Source organism: Ipomoea nil, unplaced genomic scaffold (genome assembly GCF_001879475.1).
Source record: "Ipomoea nil cultivar Tokyo-kokei standard unplaced genomic scaffold, Asagao_1.1 scaffold0319, whole genome shotgun sequence".
NCBI classification, from domain to species: Eukaryota; Viridiplantae; Streptophyta; class Magnoliopsida; order Solanales; family Convolvulaceae; genus Ipomoea; species Ipomoea nil.
In genome coordinates this window covers 1,235,889-1,260,138 of record NW_017616747.1, presented here as the reverse complement: position 1 = coordinate 1,260,138, position 24,250 = coordinate 1,235,889, and the positions used below count along the sequence as shown (strand labels likewise).

Below are 24,250 nucleotides of genomic sequence, written 5' to 3'. Positions count from 1 at the left end.
TTGTGTTAGACCTCTCTGGGCCCAAAAACCCTAAAACCAACATTGGCGCCGTCCGTGAGGATAAAAACAAAGAGTCACGTTCATTCTTGAGCATCAGAGTTCGCAGAGGAAAGGAGACGAGCAAGCAGGAAAAAGGAGCCTTACAACATGTCTGAAGGACGAAGCCGTGGCTCCCGTCGCAATGGCGACCCAGATGTAGACCTAAGAGAGCAGTTGAATCAACAGAATTCGCAGAGCCAGGAGAACGATTCAGCGCCTCGAAACCGACCTCCAACAATGATACCTCTCACCCCCGAGCAAATCCAGGCCATCGCTCGTGCCGTCGTGGCAGAGACTCGGGAGAGGAGAGAGTCGTCGGTCTCGCGACCGCCGCATGTGCAGCCGCTTAATTAGCAAGTACCCCAGAGGTCGGAGAGAAGTAGGCGAGGGGATCAAAGGACGGAGGAACCACCGGCGCGGTCGGTTCATTCGAGGTTAGGCCCGAATGTAACACGACGTTCGGCGAGAGAACGACTAGGCGGAGGAGAACCCAGTCGCCCGAGGGTGGGCCGACAGAATCAAGAGACCAACCAAGAAAGAACTCATAACAGAAGAACCCGGACTCGGGCACGACAAGCCGAGGTGCCTAGGTCGGACGTTGCTCACCGCCTTGCCCTTCTCGGCCGAGATCATGGCATACAAAATACCCGGCGACTTCAAGTTCCCGGAGCAAGCTACTTTTGACGGATCCGGCGACCCTCGCAAACATATTTTGAGCTACCAAGCCAAAATGCAAGTCTTGGGGGTCCGGGATCCCGTCATGTGTCGCGCTTTCTTACCGACACTGAAGGGCTCGGCGCAGAGATGGCTGGTGGCTTTGCCCCCAGGCTTGATTCACAGCTTTGAAGAGTTGGTTGACTGCTTCATGAGCCATTACGCGGCGAACATCAAGCCTCAAAAGGATTAACGCATCTAGGAGATATCCATCAAGAGGAGGGTGAATCTCTCAAAACCTACCTAGCCCGGTGGCAAAAGGAGATTCAATCCATCGAGGAGGTAGAGGACCAGACTGCCCTCACCTTCTTCATCGAGTCGTTACGGTCCGGCCAACTATATCATGACCTACAGGACAACCGACCCGCCACTTATGCGGAGGCCATACACATAGCCAACAAGCGAGCCAATACGGAGCAAGCCATGAAGCACAAACGGCAACGGGAGGTCGGAAGATCCTCCGGTGGAAAGCGAACCCGAGCGGAGGTAAAGGAAAGACGTCCAGACCCAGCTAGGCGGCTTGAAGCCCGACGCGTGTACGATAGGCCTAGCATCCAGCCTTACAGGCCGACTCCTCAGCACCCGGTGCACGAAGTACAAGCGGTCGCGCCGCCTCCGCCTCCTCCGCCCGAGGAGCGCGCAGTAAATGACGATCCAGGTAAGACATCTAAGTATTGTCGATACCACAAGTCATACACCCACAACACGGAAGATTGTTATTATCTGAAGAAGATCATGGAGGGGATCATCCAGCAAGGGACACCGCCTCCCAATCAATGGCGAAGAAGGTCTGTGGCTAAGGAAGATGGCAACCCATCAGAAGTGGCCGAGGGCAATCACGGTAAACAGCCGATGACCGACGAAGGCGAAGCCCAGTGGAGACAGAAGCCTGTTATCAACATGATAGTCGGCGGACCTGAAGGAGGCGACTCCGCTAACACTAGAAAGGCTTGGGCTCGGCAATTATATGTAGGGACCGTATATGGACAGGAAAGCGGCTCGAAGAAAGTGTGCAGGGAGCCTATCGTCTTCACAGACAAAGATTTGCCTACCGGGGAGACGCCACATCGCGATGCCCTAGTCATCGCGATGGATGAAACGGGGTGATCGTTCGACGGATCCTGGTAGACACCGGGAGCAGCGTTAGTGTCATATATCTCGAAACCTTCACCAAAATGGGGTTGGCACGAGAGCAACTGGCCTCGGTCAAGACGCCACTAGCCGGCTTCACAGGTGACTCCGTGGAAGCTAAAGGAAACATCACCCTGCCCGTCGAGGTTGGCAGTTATCCCAACGTACAAAAGCTTAATATGAAGTTCATTGTGGTCGATTTGGCATGCTCTCACAATGCGATCCTCGGCCGGCCAGGTTTGGAAGATTTAGGAGCGTTGATCTCCATTGAACATTTATGCTTAAAATTCCGCACGCCGAGTGGGGTGGGCACGGTACGCTGCGATCGAAGGATCGCCCGTGACTGCTACCTGCAAGCTTGTCGAGACATGGGTAAACGAGAGATGCAAGTTCACGAGATCACGGAGCGGCCCCCGAAGAAGATGATGCCGCCTCGCCCCGAGCCTGCCGTAGAATTGGAGGAAGTCGAGATTGATCCAGCTCGACCAGAGAGACGAGTGAGGATTGGAGTTGGCCTCCGAGAGGAGGTGCGAGAAGAAGTTATAACAGTGCTTCGGGAAAACCGCCTGGTTTTCGCCTGGGGACTCGAAGATATGCCCGGGGTGGACAGATTTGTAATCTCTCGCCGACTCGCCGTCGACCCCGGCCACCGACCTTTGATCTAGAAAAAGCGATACTTAGCCAACGATCGTAGGGAGTTCGTCAAGAAGGAAGTAAACATGCTGCTGGCCGCCGGCCATATTCGAGAAGTCAAGTATCCGGATTGGTTGGCCAACGTGGTGCTCGTGCCGAAACCACCAGCTTGGAGGATGTGCGTGGACTACACCGACCTTAACAAAGCCTGCCCAAAGGACCCTTTTTCTTTGCCCAGGATCGACCAGTTGGTCGACGAGACAGCAGGGTCGGCATTGTTGAGCTTCATGGATGCCTTCCGAGGGTACCACCAGATTTACATGCACAAGGCCAATGAGGAGAAAACAGCCTTCCTTACTTCGGATGGCGTGTACTGTTACCAAGTCATGCCGTTCGGACTCAAGAACGCAGAGGCCTCATATACACGGATGATCGCCCGGCTGTTTCAAGATCTGTTAGGAAAATCCATGGCAGCTTACGTGGACGACATGCTGGTGAAAAGTCGAGAAGAAGTTGGTTACACCGGAGACCTAGTCGACTGCTTTCAGGTAATGCTTAAATATAATCTATGGCTCAATCCCAAAAAGTGCGCTTTCGTCATGCAAGTGGGAAAATTCCTGGGATACATGGTGACCAAGAGAGACATTGAGCCGAACCCTGATAAGGTACAGGCCATAATGGACATGCACCCCCCCAGCACCGTTAAAGATCTGCAAAGATTGACTGGCCGACTGGCCGCCCTGAGCCCTTCTTCGAGGCCATGAAGAAGAAAGAAGGTTTCCCGTGGACAGCCGAGTGCCAGCACTCCTTTGAGGAATTGAAAAGATACCTTTTCACACCTCCGGTGCTATCCACCCCCTAGGTCGATGAACCTTTGTATCTATACCTGGCGACGTCCCTCAAGGCTGTGAGCTCGGTACTCGTCCGAGAAGAAGAACGGACCCAACATCTGGTTTATTATGTGAGTCATTCCTTGAAGTCGGCCGAGACTCGATACACGTCTCTAGAGAAAGTGGTATACGCCTTGGTGATCACGGTGCAGAAGTTGGCACCTTACTTCCAAGCGCATACTGTCCGAGTCCTGACAGACCAACCTCTGGGAAGTGTGTTGCGGAACCCCACGTCATCCGGGCGACTCGTGAAATGGGTAATAGAGTTGACCCAATACGGAATCGAATATCAACCTCGCCCTTCGATTAAGGGGCAGACCTTGGCCGACTTCTTGGTCGAGTGCACGGCAGGAAAAGATGACAAGATCTCGGCCTCGGAAGAAGGTCCCAGCGAGCCCACTCACAGGGTATGCAACTACTCAGACGAAGGAAACGAAGAAAGCCTCAGGATCGAGAAAAATTTCTTGGAGGAACGAAGGGAAGCCGCGCATGCCCGCATGGTGGAGTATCAGCAGGCTGTTAAGAGGTACCGGGGCGAATCCGACCGCGAACCTTCCAAGTAGGCGACCTCGTGCTACGTGACCGGTAGGCTAGCCGACCCACGGAAGGAGGGAAGTTCGCCATCAAATGGGAAGGACCCTACTGCATAGCCGCAGTTGTCCAAGCCGACACTTACAAATTGGAAACACTAGAAGGGGAGCCCATCGATCGAATCTGGAATGTAATCCACTTGAAGAAGTATTATCAGTAAAAGGTCAGCCTCATGTATTTATTTAAAACTCGGCTTTGAATAAAACGCCTATCGCTTTTCACATCCCGGAAATAGTTTCTGAGTAAGAAAAAGTCTAAAGGGTCGCCTCGACTGAGGGGCTCGGCGAGAAACAATAGGAAACAAGGGCACTGACCCTTAGACGTTTCCGAGAAAAAGCTTACAAGAGTCGCCTCAAGTGAGGGACTCAGCGAGAAAAGAAAGAAACGACGGGGCACTGACCTAAAACAGTTTCTGAGTTAGAAAAAGCCTAAAGGGTCGCCTCGACTGAGGGACTCGGCGAGAAACAATAGGAAACAAGGGCACTGACCCTTAGACGTTTTCGAGAAAAGGCCTACAGGAGTCGCCTCGACTGAGGGACTCGGCAAGAAAAGAAAGAAACGACGGGGCACTGACCCAAAACAGTTTCTGAGTTAGAAAAAGCCTAATGGGTCGCCTCGATTGAGGGACTCGGCGAGAAACAATAGGAAACAAGGGCACTGACCCTTAGACGTTTCCGAGAAAAAGCCTACAGGAGTCACCTCAAATGAGGGACTCGGTGAGAAAAGAAAGAAACGACGGGGCACTGACCCTAAACAGTTTCTGTGTTAGAAAAAACCTAATGGGTCGCCTCGATTGAGGGGCTCGGCGAGAAACAATAGGAAACAAGGGCATGGACCCTTAGACGTTTCCGAGAAAAAGCCTACAAGAGTCGCCTCGACTGAGGGACTCGGCGAGAAAAGAAAGAAACGACGGGGCATTGACCCTAAATAGTTTCTGAGTTAGAAAAAGCTTAATGGGTCGCCTCGATTGAGGGACTCGGCGAGAAATAATAGGAAACAAGGGCACTGACCCTTAGACGTTTCTGAGAAAAAAAGCCTATAGGAGTCGCCTCGACTGAGGGACTCGGCGAGAAAAGAAAGAAACGACGGGACACTGACCCTAAACAGTTTCTGAGTTAGAAAAAGCCTAAAGGGTCGCCTCGACTGAGGGACTCGACAAGAAAAGAAGGAAATAGGGGCACAGACCCTTAGACGTTTCCAAGGAAAAGCCCATAAGAGTCGCCTCGACTGAGAGACTCGACGAGTTTAAAAGCAGAAAGAAAGCCAGGGCACTGACCCTCAAAACTTTTTCGAAAAGAAGTTTACCAAAAGTCGCCTCGACTGAGGGCCTCGGCAAAGAAGAGCTCCAAGTCACAGAGAAACACAAGTTAAAAAGGTTGCGTGAGTTAAAAAGAAGGATGCAAGACACAGAGAAACGCAAAAAAAGGATTTTCATTTATAAGAGTCCAAAATGAGGACTAGCCCTTACAAAAAGTTTAAGTCATAAAAAACCTAAACTACGGGAGGGGGTATAGCAGCTTCGACCTCCTCGACTTGCTCCACTGCCGATGTTCCAGCCGGAGGAGCAGGCAGAGGGTCTTCCGCTTGAGGCGGCGACTCAGTCGACGCGGGCTATCCGCCATTGGTAAGGCCGCCGGAGAAGGATCAGCAGTTGCGACGGCCGCCTCGGGTGCTGGTAACAGTTCCAGCACCGGTTTGAGACCCCAACCCTCAGGGGTAAAAGACGGATCACGAGCTAGTAGGAGGGCGTGCATCTCCAGTTGCGCCTCGCGGTAACCCAGACGGTAGTCCCGCTCGCCAAGATCAAGCAGGTAGTCGTCCCCCTCCAGAGTCGCCAGCCACTCTCTCGCCAGCGCCTCTTGACGACCCGCGATCGCCGACTTGACGTCTGCCTCGAAGACGGCTGACTTCTTGTATTCAGCAACGGCGGCAGCAGTCTTGTCGCGCTCCTCTTCCCATTAGCGGGTCACCCTCAAGAGCTCGGCCGTGTGGACATCCCTTGCCTTGACAAAAGTAGCCTGCTCCTCTTGGCGAGCCTCCTCTGATTGGCGCAGGCGAGTGCCGAGGGCTTGTAATGTAGTCTTGAGGGCCCGCATCCGCTTCCTCATCTCCAGCTGAAAAGTGAGATTCTAGGGAAGGAGTTATGTTAGAAAGAAGTCGAAGGAAAGAAAGAAAGTTGAAAGTAAAAATACTGAAAGCTTACCCGGTAGGACTGACGCAGGGAAGCCTCCAGGACGTACTCGTCCTGCATCTTGCTCGCCGCCTCCAAATCCTTTGGGAGGAGAACGTGCTCGGCCCATTTCTGAACCGAGTAGTTGCCCTGCCATATTTGGGTGTCCTCGTCGAGCTCCAAGCTCAGCCGGATTTTCTTGGGCAGAGGTGCATCCGACTGCTCCAGGGGACGCTTGGAGCTTGGGCTGTCTGTCGGGGCCGGAGGCGGAAGCCTGGAAGGAGATGCCGTTGGGGAAGTCGACATGTCCACCACATTCCTTGGTGGAGTCGCCCTGGGAGTCAGGGAAGGAAGAGAGGAGGAAGCTGTTGGAGTTCCGGATGAGCGCTGCGTCAGTCGGCGCCTCATCTTCTCTGCGCGATCAGCCATAGCAGTAGTCGGAGCTTCATCCTCTTCTGAACTCGTGGACTCGGAGTCGTCGAGACCTATACATATGAAAAGGGTTAGCAGTCGGACAGAGAGAAGAAGCAGGAGAAGAGGAGGGTTGATGAAAGACTACCTGTGGTGGCCGCCCCAGTTGGCAGAATGCCCCATTTCGCCATGGCCCGCAGTCGCGACCAGTGTTTGGCGGAATAGGGCCCCATGCTCTTCAAGAACTCGGCACCCCGAGTCACGTCCGGGGTGAAGACAACGCGCCGGGAGTAGGGGTTGAAGAGAGCAGCCGGCCACATAGTTGGAAAGGTGAAGAGGGTACGAGAAGGTCGGACGAAGAAGAAATAGGGTTTCCAGTCCTTCACGGAATCTGGTAAACCCTCAAAGAGAAGGCGCCCGGGTCGGGCAGAAACCTGAACGAAGCCTGGGGAGTGCGAGCCGACCTTGTTTGCCGTAAACAGACACCTAAACAGCTCCAGGTCAGGCTCACAGAGCCACCAATGGCAGAGGACGATGAAACAAACGATGAGGCGGTGTGAGTTGGGAACAAGTTGACCCGGGACTAAGTTGTAGTACTGGAAGAAGGGAGAGAAAGGGATGAGGTGGCACTCGAAAGCCAAAGGCCACCGAGTGCAGATGGATACCGATATAACCCTCCGGCGGGTTATAGATTGATCGGCCTTCCGGCGGAAGGACGACGGCAGACGGACCGAGAAGGAAGCGGGCCATCTCAAGGTCCGCCTCGGTAATTAAAGACGGGGATCCCGCTGGAGGGGATATGGGTTCAAACTTACCCTTCGGCCGTTGAAGACCGTCGGGCAAGGCCGCTACTGTGGTCAGAGGGGCCGGACTTAGAGGAGCGGCCACCCCGGAAGAAGATGGGGCCGGCTGAGGAGAGGATGGAGAAGGGAGATCGGAAAGAACCTCCCGCCGGCAAGGAGAGGAGGAAGAGGATGAAGTAGAAGAAGAAGAAGAAGTAGAGGCAGAGGACCCCGCCGAGCGGCGGGAAGAGGAAGAAGAAGAAGACATGATCGGAGTGACCAACCTGGATAGCTTTCTGACGAAAGATGGAGAAGAAGAGAGGGAGTCACGGCTGACGGGAATGCATTGTGAAATTTTGGGATAGAGAGCGCAAATGAAGAATGGGGATGTATTTAAATTGGGGGAGAATCCCAAGAGATTGCCACGTGTCGATCACCCATTGGGGATAGGAAGGGTTGATTGGATATAAGGGACGGCTGCAATAAGTATCCTTGGGAGACGGAACGACGGCTAGGGCTAGGGTTATCCTAGACGGTGCGTCTGTAACCCTAGGCCTAAGAAAAGTCGAGGTGACCCAGCCTACTCAATTCAGGCCCATTCTCGGCCACGGGCGTTGGGCTGCCCGGGTATGGGTCAGGCCGACTAAGGGTCGATCGCTGGGCCAGCCGAGTCCATCAGTCGACGCGAATGACCCGATGCAAGTACGTGACAAGGTACCCAGGTCGATATGGAGTCGCTGTCGACCTCACGGAACAAGAAAAAGGAAAATGAAGTCGGCTGAAGAAAAGTTCAGCAACAGTAGTATAAAGTTCTCTTTCCAGAGAAGCCAAGAAAGAAACGAGATGGAGCAGCTTATTAATTGCAGATAGATAAAAGCCTACATCTCGGCCAAGTTACAAGCTAAGGAAAACATGAAAGGGAAAGGTCATGGGCTGGTCTTCTCCTCTCAAGAGCACTGGGAGACATGGCCACCCCAAAAAGCGGAGGAACCTCCCATACTTCTTCCTTATCCAACGGCGGCTCCTCCACTGCTCGCTCCACTCGCCGGCCAGTCGAGTCCACTGGAATCACGTCCAGCATGTCCGGAGGAACGACAATGGGGTCTGAGCTGGAATCACCCACCGAGCGGCCACTGTTGGCCAGCCTCTGTTGCCTTAATTTTTCCAGTCGAGCTTGCTCTTTCTGGCGGATAGAGAAACGCCGTTCGCCGATTCGATAACTCATGTCGAAAGAAGAGAGGTGCAAAGGTTGCAAATGGTATCAAGGAAAATAGTGAGGAAGACGAACGAGAAGAAGCCCCATTTATAGCCTAAAGTGGGGCGGATATCGAGGAGTAAATCACGGAAGGGAATCACAACTGCCATCATCAGGCAGAAAAGGATAAGGGTTAGGAATCTATGTCAGGGAAGAATCCCATCAAGTTCGCTCGGGAAGAGCGAGATTCGCGCTTTGACTGGGGAAAAGCAAGATCTTCCAGGGATACTAGAAGATTGCGGTTGTCAGACCTCAGGACAAGACATAAGCCGGCTCGGAGATCGGTCGACTAACAAACCTAATCGAACAAAGCAAGGAAAGATAGCCGGCAGACAAAACCACATCGCTTTTTTATTTATAGGATGAGCAACACATCAAGGGGGAAGAACTTTATTATACATTAATATCTATATAATGTTCCTCTCACAGCTCTCCACTAGACCTCACTCGACACCACGCCCCGCCACCTGCAGACCCAGGATGGTGCGGTCACTCGTCAGAAGAAGAAGGCCCGTCCCGGAAAGACATCTCCTCTGATGGACCAGTAGGAGATGGACAAAACGAGTCCCAAAAGGCTAGCATGAGAGGTGGGACGATGGGCGCCTCGTCATCTGGGTAGAGCTCGAGATAGCGAGCGAAGTCGGCATCAGTTATCAGGTCGCCGGCCCGTCAAGGTCGTCTAGAGGAATAGTGAACGTCATCTTAAAAGCCAGCTGCTTCGGAACCGCCACCTCAACGAAGGATCCATCTTGAGCAGTGACGCGAGCCATAGTTTGAGGTGGGGAGTCGACCAGGGACGGAGAGTTTGTCACGGGCGACGGAGCCTCAGTCGTCGTCCGCGAAACAGAGGAGGTAGCACCAGAGTGATGCCTTCGGGAAGAGGGTCGAGGAGCCTTCTTCTTGCCCTCTCTGTACAGCCTCGACCGCTTGGAAAGAGGGGGGCGAGACGGTGACCCGAAGTCAATCTTTTTTCCTTTTATGGGGGAACGACCCATGATTGATCAAAAGAGGTGAGGAAGAACCAAAAGACCAGGGCACTATTTATAGGATCTCAAAGAAAGAAGGAAAGAATCCAAACGGACGCGGCGAATTAGGCAAATCGCAGGAGATCCGGGCGTTACTCAGCCGTTAAGGGAAGAAGATTTAGAGGGATTTTCGGAATTGATGGAGTAGATACTGCTACTTTCCAATATCCGAGTTAGAGGACCGGATATTGGAAAGTGAGGGACTAGTTGATGGGGTGTGGACCCCGGCCCAAGAAGAATGGGGAAGCCCAAAGAGAATAAGGAGCAGCCCAAGGGAAAGAGTGGAGGCCCAAAAAGTAGTAAAGCCCAAAAGAAACCTGGACCGAGTCAAGGGGTTGGGCCGATCCCAAGGTCGGAACAGGGACTCGGTCGGCAAGAGTGACAAAAAGCCGTTGGAAGGCATTTAAAGAGGTATTAAAGAGCCCCGTCAAAAGAGCCGTTGGGAGGCCCAGTAACGGCAGCCCAACGGCCCTCAAGTATAATTGAGTAGTCAAAGCCCTTTAATATGTATTTTAAGTCCGAATTAAAGGAGGGTCTGCTATATAAAAGCCCCCCGAGATTGTAAAAGGTACAGGTCGATGCCCCAAGAATAGAGACACACGCTCACCAAAATTGTTTGCTCATTTCTATTTTTAGTAGCTTTATTGAAAGGTGTATCCACCAACCAAGGTTGTGTTGGACCTCCCTGGGCCCAAAAACCCTACAACCAATACTTATCATTTATATAATTTTCTTACAAAACATTTATAATATATCATAAAAAACATTTGTAGACTTTTATCAACTTTGTATTTTTATCCATAGTATGTTGAGAGTTATATGCTAATTACTTATATATATTATTAATAAACATCAAAAAAAATTATTTCATTAGAAATTCATAACAATATTGAATAATAAAATTACAAGTTGCATAAAATAAAAAAAAATAAAAATCTAATATTTAATATATATATATATATATATATATATATATATATATATATATATATATATATATATATATATAATTATACTTGATATATTGCTAGGCATCACGCAAAGAACTATTATTTGCAATAGCAATTTTAGATTGCGAACAACAACAAGGTGTTATTGTTTGCAACCCCAAATTGTTGTTGCGAACAGTAGTTCGCTATTCGTAGTAACTTGTTAAAAAAAAAGGAAAAATATATATTACGAATATAAACATAAAAAGAATAAAAATCAAAATATATAAGTATTTATATGAATATTATGAAACATATACTAAAATTTGATGATGAAAAATTTGCTTTGTTCATGTATTTAGGGAGAATTAGAGAAAGTTAGGGATAAAAAATTCATAGAAAAAATAAAAATCAATATAAACAAGCAATAATGAAGTAAAAAAATAATATTATTTCAAATTTTTAGGGGAAAATTGTAAAGTTTAGGAGAGAGAGAAAAATCGGTAGAGTTTAGGTATGAGAAAAATATAGGATAATGAAGAAAAAAATAATTTTCTTAAATTTAGATAGGTTTATAAAGTTTAAATTGGGAGAAAAAATAGAGTTTAAATAGAGAGAGAAAACATTCAAAGTTGTTAGAAAGAAAATTTTAAAATCTAGGGGGTTGATGGTTGGATTTCAACTATTTATATTTGAGAAGAAAAAGTCTTAAAATTAAAAAGTCTACAAAGATTCATAACTTTTTGAATACCACGTGACTTTTAAAGACTTTCTAAAAGTCTTAATCGAATATCACACGACTTTTAAAGACTCTCTAAAAGTTTGAATTGAATACCCCCAAACTTTTAAAGTTCATAAAAGTCTTTAAAACTCTATGAAAGTCATGATCGAATACACCACCCTTAATAGATAGTAGATATATTATATATATTATTATATATTATATTATTATATTATTCTTCCAAAAGGCTGAATCCCAACCTTAAGGGCTATATTATTATACTAGTTTTTTTATGCGCTTTGCGCGAATGGGATAATGCCCAATAATTATTTTTAAATAAATATTCCAAAGTATATCAATGCAATATTATATAGGAGATGTTCATGCATAGGTAAATAAATGTTGAATTTGTTTATTTAAATCGGTAATTTAAAGTATATAAATGCAAGATAATATATGAGAGATGGATTATAATTGTCACTAAAATAAATGTTTGCAACTTTGTAATAACGCTAGTCTAAATACTTAGTCTTAAAGCGATAGTCTAAATAAATACTACTTTTGGTTTAAATTTTTCTAATTCTTCTTAATTCTTTTTTGCGTAGCATTGTTATTGTTTTCATCTTTAGTACATGTCTTTTTTTTTTTTAAAGGAATAAGGGTCAAATAGGCAATCGAACTGCACACGATAAAACAATTAGGCCATTGAACTTAAAAAATCAACAATTAGGTCCCTAAACTAATCAATTTCAAACAATTATTCCAATTTGAAGGTTTCCAACAAGTCAACAGGTTATCTCCAAAATTAATTATTTTTAAATTAAATTAAATTAAATTAAAAAAAAAAAAAAACTGGAATCCAGCCGGCTGGAACCAGTTTTTTTTTTTTTTTTTTTTTTTTTTTTTTTTTTTTTAATTTAAATAATTAATTTTTAAAATTTAAATTTTTAAAAATAATTAATTTGGAAGGATGACCTGTTGACCTGTTGGAAACCTTCTAATTGAAATAATTGTTTGAAATTGATTAGTTTAGGGACCCAATTGTTGGTTTTTTAAGTTCAGTGGCCTAATTGTTTTATTGTGTGCAGTTCGATGGCCTATTTGACCCTTATTCCTTTTTTAAATTAATAGTGTGTCATGTGCAATTAGGTTATTGGTGGCAGCATCGAGAAATTCATCATGCAATGAGATTATGGTGTAGGAAGTTTTAGATTTGCCTTGCTGTGTATATGACTGCGATTTTAGTTGTAATATGAACTATTTAGCGTACAAACATGCACCAATTGATATTTAGTAGAAGTAGTTTTTTTCCTACATGTTTCATGTGTTGTGAGATGTGTGTCGTATGTTATCATGTGAAAGTATTGAACAAAATATTAATATTTATTATATTTGTATAAAATACTTGGTAAATAAATAAATAAATAAATAAATAAATAAATAAATAAATAAATAAATATATATATATATATATATATATATATATATATATATATATATATATATATATATATATATATATATATATATATATATATAACATGTTTTGTATTATAACTTTGATATTTAATTATAAGATAATGTAAAAAAGAAGACAATGAACAATATAGTGAATATAATAAATTTGAAGGTAAGGAATCTTTGAATTGTAGAAAATAAAGATAATATATATATATATATATATATATATATATATATATATATATATATATATATATATATATATATATATATATATAACATGTTTTGTATTATAACTTTGATATTTAATTATAAGATAATGTAAAAAAGAAGACAATGAACAATATAGTGAATATAATAAATTTGAAGGTAAGGAATCTTTGAATTGTAGAAAATAAAGATAATATAACTAATGAAATTATATTTCTTTTAAATTTTTTTATAATGAATAATTTTTTTTTTTAAATAAAGCATTATAGACATCTAATTCTAAATTAATTAAATGCATATGTATTATTTTTTGTTGTAGCTACTAATTTATTTAACTAATAAGAGTAATAAAGTTTCGTACATACTTTTCTTCAACAATAATGAAATCAATGATTTTTTTTTTTTTAATTTCCATTCCTTGTTGAGACAAATTGTTTTGAGAGTTTGTCCATAACAATTGCTACAATTGCTGTCAATAGAGGATGATAATAAATAATTCAAAATATATGGTTATAATAGATATTAATATAATGATATAGTAAAAATTAACTTAACAAATTTCTTTAGAAGTTTTCATGCATTGATAAAATTTTGATGTGTAAACTTGTTCAATTGGAGCTAGTAGGATGTTAACATTGTCAATCATTTCGAAAATGATCCTACCGTTTTAGAGTTAATGTGTAATTGTATTTATGATCAACAACTGTGTAGTTAGGCCGCGCAGGTCTGACAATGATGTAAGAATAATTTTGTCCGATAAAAAAATAATAGTATAATATTAGTAAAGTAATGTACAATTGTACCATTATAAAAAAAAATACAAAAAATATTAATACCATAATGGCCTAAATCATTCCAATAATGCAAAAGCATAATTGAAATATTAAGTTTTGTTCTAAATAATCAGAAGAAGATTAATTAAAAAAAAATTTAACCTAAATTTGTTTTTTTTTTAATAAAAAATTCAAGAAACTCAAATGATTTTAAAGTAGTTCCTGATTTATAATATTTGATGCTCAATTTTGAATGCTATGTATTTAGTCGAGCTAATTATTTGACCAAAGTTTATGTTAAATTTTATATTATATATTTTTTTAATACATTTTAACATATTCATAATATATGTTTAACAATTATGCCAATTATACTTGGGATGAGGTTCGAATCTAAGACCTTATATAAATTAAGAGTATGTTAAGAATAATAAATAGTTAACGGAATATTCCGTTACTAAAGTTTAAACTAACGGAATTTAGGATTATTTAAGGGAAGAAAATAATATAATAGAGGGTAAATAAGGAAAATCATTAGAAGATACTAAAATTGAAATAATATGAATCATACATTTTAAGAAACAATAATATAATAGAGGGTAAATAAGGAAAATCATTAGAAGATACTAAAATTGAAATAATATGAATCATACATTTTAAGAAACAATTAGTACCAACATTTTTTTTGTTCCAGTTAAGGGCCTAACATTATTCGCTCTTATTAGATTTGTAGATGTAGATTTGTAGATGTAGATAGATTGTAGATTTGTAGATTATTATTATGACAAAATGTAACTTTCACCAAAAAACAAAAAAAATTATGACAAAATGTAACTTGGAGATATATTTATTTATTTTAAAATCCCAAAAAAAAAAAAAAAAGCCCTAAGCCCTAATTCTAATCTGAGTGTTTTTTCAGGCACAGCCGCCCACCCTTTCTCCTACCCCTTCGCCAGTCGCCCAGCTTCCAGCAGGGACGTAAGCCGACGCAGCCAATCAGCCACCGGCAGCGACGTAGCAGACTCCAGCCAACACCCACCGTCCGTCCTAGAAGCGACATCGCAAACTCGCAGCCAAGCCAGCAAGCGACTCACGGCCTAGTTCTTAGTTGTCTTTCAGTGTTGGACACATTACATTTGCTCTCAGTTACTGGTCTGCAGTGAGGCAAGTGTTAGCTACTCAAAAGAGATGGCAGAGGATGCTGTACTAGGTTTTCTGGAGAAAAATGAAGAGATATTGGACTCCGGCAAGTTCTCAGAGGAAAAAGGAATCAGTCATGATGAGTTGGTCAATGTTATCAAAAGCCTTAATGGCTTTGGATTTGTCATTGCACAGGTGCACAATACAAGCACTAAATTTATATATATGTATATATGCTCGTCTACTAAGGAAAGTGGCAAGGATGAGAGAAGGGTTGATCTGGCCAAGAAATCTTGTTATTATTAGATCTACTATAAAGCCTATAATTTTCTATATGACATTTCATCCCTTTATTTTTGGATAAGTATGAAGGAGGCATTTTCAGTTATGATTTTGATAAATTTCAAAATTGGACTTTAATTTTCTTATGACTGAAACAGGCATATTTTTATATTGATTTTTTTTTGGGAAACTGTGCAGGACATCAAGAGAGAGAGATGGGTGCTAACTGAGGAGGGGAAAATATATGCTACTGCTGGATCACCAGAAGTCCAGCTCTTTTTAGCTATACCCCCAGAGGGTATAACACAAGAAGAATTGCAGGTTATGGATATTACTTCCCTTTTATTTTGTTCTTTGAACCCAGGGAGGTGTGCTTTGTGTGGAACTTAGATTGTAGTATAGTTGGAATTTTAGTGTGATGCAAGGAGGATAGGAGTTGCCTGCTTGTTCAAAATACGTTCTACTCCATAGTATAGAAGTTAGAACTGAAGTTCAGGAATGACAATGCAAAACTCTTATTGACATTTTGGCTTTTAGTCTGAATTTGAAGTATTTGAGTGATTATGGCATAACAGTATTAAGGTGATTTTGCTTTCAGTTTACAAATTAATTATGTTGTCTACTAGGTGGTATACTGGTATTTATGTTCATGAAGTTGTAACCTTTTGGCTATAGGAATATTAGTTGATTGAAACCATACATACTTTAGTGCAGAAAAAGTTGGACCCTGCAATTTTCAAAGTGGGATGGCCACAAGCAATGAAGAACAAGTGGGTGGAAAAGGGAAAGTCCAATGTTTCAAGGAAGGTATGCTGATCAAACTCTTGAACTTTTTTTTTTTCACTTTCTACCTGTGTTTTGGTAATCTTTTCATTTAATGTTGGGTTATTGGGTGGGTTGCTTATGGAAATGTTGTGCGGTCTGTCTGGAAGATCTGTGGAAGACTATTCATATGCATATTTTATGGTTTTGTATTCTTTTTTCTTCATCACTAACAGAACTTGTTATAGAAATTGATGATCAAGTGAATAATTGAAGTCTTTTGGTACTTATTTGATGCCTGCCTTATAATTATATTCTTTGTGATTCTACTTATGTAGGTCCAAAATGTTGACGACACAGTTAAAGATTTGCTTATGCAAATCCAGAATGGTGAGGTAATAATTTTGGGCTGAAACTCTCTACCTGCTTCATTCTATTTTTAGTGATAATTGGTTTTACCTTTTAGCTGATAGTGCCATGTTAGGTTAGTATATCTAAGAGTTGTTTCTTCCACTTTTAAGGTAATAGTTCTAACTGATTCAAGCTAGCCAATGTACTGTATCTGTCTATATAAGATTCTCCCCTTGGATTTGAAAGACAATGCTAACAATTCATTTTGCAGTCCAATATGTTCATTAATAGATGATTATATGTTTTTTTTTTTTACACAAGAAACATTATTTCAAAGGCTTTGCTTGACATAGTGGAAATGTGCTTGACTAAAAGAGATCAAATGTTAAATTACATTGTTCTTCCTTTTTAAGGCCATGCATGATCAAAGCCTTTTGCATTGGGCTTGACCTCTAAGAGGCATATTATTAACATTATACCATCACTTGTCTAATTGTTAATGGAGACATTTATTAGCAGAGAGCCAGAGATTGATACTTACATTCTATGTCAAACAAATTAGTCTCGTCCTATCATGTAAACATGCCCTAGTAGTTCATCTTTTTTGTGTATGATGTTTTTTTTTAATGATAATCATTTCGGCTGGTGCATTCTCATTACTTTTTTGATTATGTAGTTACTGAGATTTGCTTGCAACTTTATGTGTACTGCATTTTCTCTTTATATTTATTATGCTTCTTCTAGTTCTACTTTAATTAAAATTCTGTCTCCATTGCAGGCAGTAGATCCAAAAGATATTGATGGTCTTAAGCGAAGAAAGTTGATTGCCCAACAGTAATTATCTCGTTGTTTCTTAGATTTCTGTCCTTTATACTCCTCAAATTAAAATCTTTTGTAATCTCCATGTGTTAATCTTCTCATTTCTTGAGTGTGTCAATTTGCTTTTCCTTTTAGGACTTGGAAAGGCTACTCAGTAAGGAAGGGTCCTAAGTATGCTCCCAAGAGGATAAAAGAAGCTACTGACCTCACTCGGGAGAACCTGCATAGGTAATTTGCTGAACTTATGGCTCTGCCATTAATTTGCTGAACTTAAATCTCTGCCATTACTTGTGGTTTTGAGTTCCAGCTATGCCATATAATGCCATGACATTAAGGCAAGCTGTGGTTAGGGATCTCATAAATTTTGAGGTTCAATTTTTTAGTTTGGTTATCTCGTTGGCTGCATAGTGCTTACATCTGTAATTTGCCTGGTAAAGTGTGGTTATACCATATGCTGTCATAACTTTAAAGAAACTGCGATTACTGATTAAAGACATTAACTGTGGTTAAGGATCACTTGAATTTAGAGGTTCAGTTTTGTATTTTGGTAATCCTGATGGCTTACTAGTACATACTTGAGCTTGGAAGTGACTGAAGATGGAAAAAGAAATTGCTTTTCCACATCCACCTTAGTTGCTTGTTAGGTGTGGTGGTTGATGTATGAATTTTCTTTTCTCTCTTAAGTTATAATAATTTATCATGGAGTTAATATTAAATGGGAAAAGGGTCAAATAGACCCTCCAACTATTGGTAAAGAGGGCTTGGGTGCACAATTTTGCATAGTGCAAATATGTAATTGGAACTTTTAAAAGTTTGAAGGCCTAATTGCTCTTTTACCAATAGTTGGGAGGGTCTATTTGACCCTTTCCCATATTAAATTATTAGTCTTCCTGTCAGCCTGGCTAAATGATGATCAAATGTGAAGTTGAAAATGCCATTCTAGAAATCATGCTGATTTCCTCATTTCTTCAACAATTATCATTTATTGTTAAGGAATAAGTCAAAGATTACCGATTAAAATTATGTTATTGATTATGTTAACTTGTCATTGTGAAAAAGTTAAATCATGATTTGACATTCAACACAATGCTCTCAAACTCTCAATTTAATTAGACACCATGGAAAAGCCATGCATAATTTATTACGGTCATCAAGTTTGCATCAACTCTCTTTGAGGTTTTTGTTATAGGCTAGGATCGCGTCAAAGGCATAGAAACTTAGGAATACAAAACGAAGCTTTTCTGGAGTGCTTCTTCTCCCCAAATGAAGCGTTTTTGTGGAGTGCTTCTTCTCCCCCAAATGAAGCGTTTTTGTGGAGTGCTTCTTCTCCCCCAATCTTCCCTTCAATAGGAAGCCCAAAATACAAATTTCCCAGATCTCCCTTCAAATACATAGATACCTATTTATACACATAATAAAACTACCCACTACTCCAACTACCCCACTACCTTAAACTACTCTAACTACCTAAGGAAGTGGTCATCCCACTACTACTACTTCTACCACTATAATAATAATAATAATAATAATAATAATAATAATAATAATAATAAAGTGCCCCATGATCATGGTTATATCATTGCCGCACCCATCAAAATCACCTTGTCCTCAAGGTGATAATTAATGAGACGTAACTCCAAAGCTTGACCAAATCTGCTTCTGTATATTATCAAAGGCATCCTCTCTAAGCACTACTAATAATAATAATCTCTCTTGGACTAGTCTTGTGGTGAACCGATTTCCTTGGCGTGACTAATTAATCTACAACAGCAAATTAATTGAGTCAGCAGCAACTGTTGATTTTGGAAGCAATTCTGCGCAATTCTTGGTTGGCAGCCGTTGAATGATCCATGGCGACACCATGTTCCCTAGCTTTCTTTTGTCAATTCTGGGGATTAGTTTTGTTCGCCGGCAGAATTTCGCTTCGGTCAGCAGTGCAACTGGTTTGGTGGTAGCGGGCGCAAAACTGTTGAGTGTTGTTGCTGTGATTTTTCTTCTTTTTTTAGTTTTTTCCTTTCGTTTTGGGAACAAGCCTGAAAATAATTTTTTCAGGATGATACTCTCAACTGAGCTATCCTCGCAGGGAAGTAACAAAGTCTGATATGGATTGTTCGCCCATGACGACTGGCTCTGATACCAAATGTTATAGGCTAGGATCGCGTCAAAGGCATAGAAACTTAGGAATACAAAACGAAGCTTTTCTGGAGTGCTTCTTCTCCCCAAATGAAGCGTTTTTGTGGAGTGCTTCTTCTCCCCCAAATGAAGCGTTTTTGTGGAGTGCTTCTTCTCCCCCAATCTTCCCTTCAATAGGAAGCCCAAAATACAAATTTCCCAGATATCCCTTCAAATACATAGATACCTATTTATACACATAATAAAACTACCCACTACTCCAACTACCCCACTACCTTAAACTACTCTAACTACCTAAGGAAGTGGGTCATCCCACTACTACTACTTCTACCACTATAATAATAATAATAATAATAATAATAATAATAATAATAATAAAGTGCCCCATGATCATGGTTATATCAGTTTTTTAAATCCATTTAAGATGAGAATTGCTGGACTATTCTAATATCTACTTCTGAAGGTTTACTTTGTAGCTAATGACCTGTATAATTTTATCAGCTAAATACTTTGTGGCTTATTTTTATTTGAAGTGGTGATTGGAAGAACCTGAAAGAGTACAACTTCAGTGCTAAAGGCCAGCCAGTTGAAGGGGGCCATCTTCATCCATTGCTCAAGGTCTTCTTGGATTTTGTTCTCCTCTGTGATCGCTTCTACTATTTTTGACTAGTCAAGGCCAAATTGAATGATATGAGAATAGAAATGCAACCACATTGTTCTAGTTGTTCTAGATAACTTATAGTATTACTTTCAGTAATTTTACTTTTAATAAGACTGTCTCTCTGCTTCAGCTTAAATTCTCATCATGTTTTTTAGAGCAGCATGTATCCTGCTGATCAAGATTTTAAGTTTTGGGATGTATGCTTGCCCTATACTAATTGTTTTGCTAATAATGTATAGAAATGCAGTTCAAACTCTAAAATAAACCGAAAAATTGACTGACAAGACACATTTGTGCCTTTTGTTATTCTAATGCCGATAATAAGTTTTACTAATTGGATTTGGGTGCTGTGTATGCGTGAAAAGTTAATTGCATGGTTGACATTATGCCTTTACTTTAGACTTTTATTTATTTCCATGAAAGATGAATGATTCTTATGTAGGCCAGATGATTAATTGTTTGTAAGTTTGTTTTGTGTCTAAAATTGGAAATTAACAATTTATCATATGATTGTATTGCAGGTGCGGCGCCAAGTTCAGATGATATTTCTTCAAATGGGGTAATGGCCTAACACTGATACACACACAAACACATCTATTCTGTGTATGTATGATTTACTATAAACAAAAGTTATTTGTCTGTGTATGTAGTAGTATATACAAGTATGAAATCGTTATTGGAAATTTCTGAGTTAATTTTCATTACACAGCTTTGAGGAGATGCCGACAAACAACTATGTTGAAAGCAGGTAAGCAATTCTTCTCTTTGTTTGTTCAAAGATTTTGACAAACATCAATCGTAGTAGACGGAAGAAACTTTTCACTTGATAGTTGTTCCATAAATCCAGTAGGTTAAACAAACTGATGCAACTTATATTGCACAACTTGTTTAGGACACCACATTGGGCCAAATGGTAAACTCCTTTATTGTGTGTTAGCACAGGTCTTCATTATCACCATAATGAATCAATAGGTGAAAGAACTAGAATTTGTTGGAAGGCACATTGAGCAAAAGTGGTATTCTTTATATGACCATGAGGTGGTCCTAGTACATTTTCTTGTGGAGTTATTGGCGAATGTTTTAATTTAATTTTTATGTTGTTTAATTAAATGCTGTACATGATCCACTTAAATATAATATCATTCCTTTTGTATTTGTTCAACTTATTTAGTATTCATGTGCTTCTAAAATACTTTAGTGTAATCCTGTATTGGGAAGTTAAAATTTCAGCCCTTCGCATGGCATATACTATATGAATGATTCATGTAGTGGGTGCACTGCTTTGTAGTGGCCTTAGAAAAAGCGGGTGAAAGAGTCCTAAGAATTTTTTTTTTTGGCCTTCTATTTAATAATTGTTCAAGAAGTGTAGACTATAAGCAAACAAATTTCTTGTACTTCACAGCTTTTGGAATTTTGATGCCCTTTTCCAGCCGCAACAACACCCTGCCCGTGATTCGCATGATACTTTCTTTTTGAAAGGTTTGCTTGTCTTCTTTTTCTGTTTTGGCTGCACCTGATTTTTATCTGATAGTTAAATTTAACTCTAAAAAATGGTTATACAGAGCCTTCCACTACAAGGGAGCTCCCTGAAGATTATGTTGAGCTAGTTAAGAAAGTTCATGAATCTGGTGGCTATGGATCTCGAGGGTATGTCATAATAAAAATAAGAAAGTTAAAGATTCCTTGTTTGCCAAAATGTTTTAATACTTTTATGGGTAACAAGATTTCTGCTTGCTTAGATATGGGTATGACTGGAAAAGGGATGAAGCAAACAAGAATCTATTGCGGACACATACTACTGCTGTTTCATCGAGAATGCTGTATAAGCTGGCACAGGTTCAGTTAGCCTTCTCAGTTTCTGAAACTCTCCCCCTCCCTCCCCTCGTGCCAACCCAAATAATTCTTCTTTGGGATATAAATGCCTTGAAGAAAGGAAGAGAATTCTTTTAAACAAAATAACTATGCTTTTAACATATTGCACCTTTCTCAAGTTCAGTGAACAATAGGTGATCGTCATTCTACTCTCTTTACATTTAATGAATTCTTGTTTGCAGAACAAACCATTTGCTCCCAAGAAGTACTATTCTATTGATCGTGTTTTTAGAAATGAAGCTGTTGACCGCACGCATCTTGCCGAGTTCCATCAAATTGAAGGTCTCAGATTGTTACTAAAATTAATTGATGTCCATTTTCTCTTTATATTGCTTATATATATATATATATATATATAATTCTCTCATGAGTGTGTATTTTTTAGAACTTGTCTTTTTATTTCCATTTTCAGGTTTAGTATGTGATCGTGGTCTTAGTCTTGGTGACTTGATTGGGGTTCTTCACGATTTCTTCGCTCGCTTAGGTGAGCCTTTACAATATCATATGTTATAAACTCTTTCCCTTTTCTTCAGATGATGACCATCAGCATCAATTATATTGGTCACAGCTCAGATATGAGACAGTGGTAAATAACTTTACTATTTGCAGGAATGTCCAAGCTTCGGTTCAAACCCGCTTATAATCCCTATACTGAGCCCAGCATGGAAATATTCAGGTAGTATGTTAATACTTTAACTGGATGAAGATTTTCCTAAGTGTACAATTATTCACACTTGGGTATTCTGTAATCAGCTACCATGAAGGGTTTAAGAAATGGGTGGAAGTTGGAAATTCTGGAATGTTTAGACCTGAAATGCTGCTTCCCATGGGACTTCCGGAAGATGTTCGGGTTATTGCTTGGGGCCTTTCCCTTGAAAGGTAATGCCATAAAATTTCGGAATCACTATCTCTATTTATCCTTCGGACATCCTCTATCAATTATCATTTTTATTCTTGTTAACTATTCCGTAACCTATTTAAGGCTGACCATCATCAGTGTGCATCCCTACTATTAGAACTGACAAAACACGGGCTTAGCTCACTGGTTTCGAGGCCAAGACTCGAAGCTCGACAGCAGCAGTGTGGGGATTATGCCCAAAGTGGGCAGGTCCCTTGTGTGCACTGGCATTTGGCCCTGTTTGCTGAGCCACTGAGTTATCGTGATTTTTACATCCTCTCACATGCTCTGTCGGGCCCATGGGGTTGGGGATTCAACCTTTTGGGAGGAGAACTGACAAAAAATTACTTTGCTTTCTTGTTGTTTCTCAGGCCAACAATGATACTTTATGGGATTGACAATATTAGAGAACTGTTTGGTCACAAGGTACGATTCCCTACATTCATATTAAGTAAAGTAATATAGATAGCTAGAGTTTTAAGATGTTTGATCCTCATTATCGGTTGCAGGTGGATCTTGGTCTGATAAAGAAAAATCCAATATGCCGCCTTGGACTCAACTAAATGGCTCACCCTTCTTTCTGTGCTCTTTTGTTTGGTTAGAGTAGTTGAGTACAGGATATATATCTTCTCAGATTCCAATGCCCATTTCTTCTACACCAAGTGTTTACTTGATACTTATTGTAGATGGATTTCATAAACATCAGGCTTAGGGGATACAAGGAAAACAAGAAACAAACTAGATGCTAATTTTTTGAATGTCTGTACACAAGGATCATTAATTTCTTGCCTCTGCTCTGATGTTTAGACTAATTGTTGTGTCAATTGAGGGTAATTACTTTTTTCTTGTTATTGTTGTAATTAGCCCGCTTGCTCAAACATATGGATCAAAAGGAAATGTAGATGGAGAGTAGTAGAGGAATGATAAAGAACAAAATATGTCCTGGGAGTGTTCATCCATTCATCTCATTCGAATACAAGAGAATATATATATATATATATATATATATATATATATATATATATATATATATATATACAATATAATTAAGTAGTGAATTAATGATATAGTCGTTACCAATGTTACAAAACTAATAATATTCATAATAAATAAGATTTTTATAACTAAATCTCTTAAACATTATTTGACTATGATCATGCTTTGTTAAAAACTAATTAAGAAAAACTTACAGCTATGAACCTTTAGGGCTTAATCTTTAGGATTTTTCTTGAGTAGTGTTTATAACATTTTCCCTGCACCTTCATCTTGTCAACGGTAAAATGAGTTATAACATTTCTACTTTTGTACTTACTCTCACCTATCCTTATTCATTTTATGGATATATAAAAGAAATTTTTATATCAGGTACAATTATATATGTTTTGAATTGTACCAAGTATGATAACTCCTGTCCATTGAATCGGTACAAAACACATCGATGACAATATTTGAAAATATTTTACCTTGACTTGCTACTGCTACTTTTCTCATGTGATCTCATTCTTAATTCATTAGTGGTCATGTCACAACCATGATAAAACAAAAGTACTAAAAGCAATAAAACATGCATGTTCTTCATGAGCTCAGAAATCTTTTC

At 40.6% G+C, this 24,250-nt stretch overlaps 1 protein-coding gene across 1 annotated transcript; it reads left to right on the top strand.

Moving 5' to 3' along the window:
- The first annotated feature begins 14,631 nt into the window (after positions 1 to 14,631).
- Positions 14,632 to 23,443, top strand: LOC109171555 (phenylalanine--tRNA ligase alpha subunit, cytoplasmic). The gene is made up of 19 exons (XM_019320595.1): positions 14,632 to 14,757; positions 14,858 to 15,070; positions 15,356 to 15,478; positions 15,872 to 15,964; positions 16,258 to 16,314; positions 17,049 to 17,104; positions 17,225 to 17,317; positions 19,756 to 19,840; positions 20,405 to 20,442; positions 20,593 to 20,631; positions 21,286 to 21,362; positions 21,446 to 21,530; positions 21,623 to 21,719; positions 21,938 to 22,037; positions 22,168 to 22,239; positions 22,365 to 22,431; positions 22,509 to 22,634; positions 23,025 to 23,079; positions 23,163 to 23,443. The coding sequence occupies exons 2-19, from the start codon at positions 14,924 to 14,926 to the stop codon at positions 23,214 to 23,216; spliced, it is 1,464 nt and encodes a 487-aa protein (XP_019176140.1). The 5' UTR covers positions 14,632 to 14,757; positions 14,858 to 14,923; the 3' UTR covers positions 23,217 to 23,443.
- The last annotated feature ends 807 nt before the right edge of the window (positions 23,444 to 24,250 follow it).

Coding starts and splice junctions, on each gene's coding strand:
- LOC109171555 (XM_019320595.1), top strand. CDS start 14,924: ATGGCAGAGGATGCTGTACTAGGTTTTCTGGAGAAAAATGAAGAGATA. Junction 15,479..15,871: donor TAACACAAGAAGAATTGCAG/GTTATGGATATT, acceptor ACTTTAGTGCAG/AAAAAGTTGGACCCTGCAAT. Junction 23,080..23,162: donor GAGAACTGTTTGGTCACAAG/GTACGATTCCCT, acceptor TATCGGTTGCAG/GTGGATCTTGGTCTGATAAA.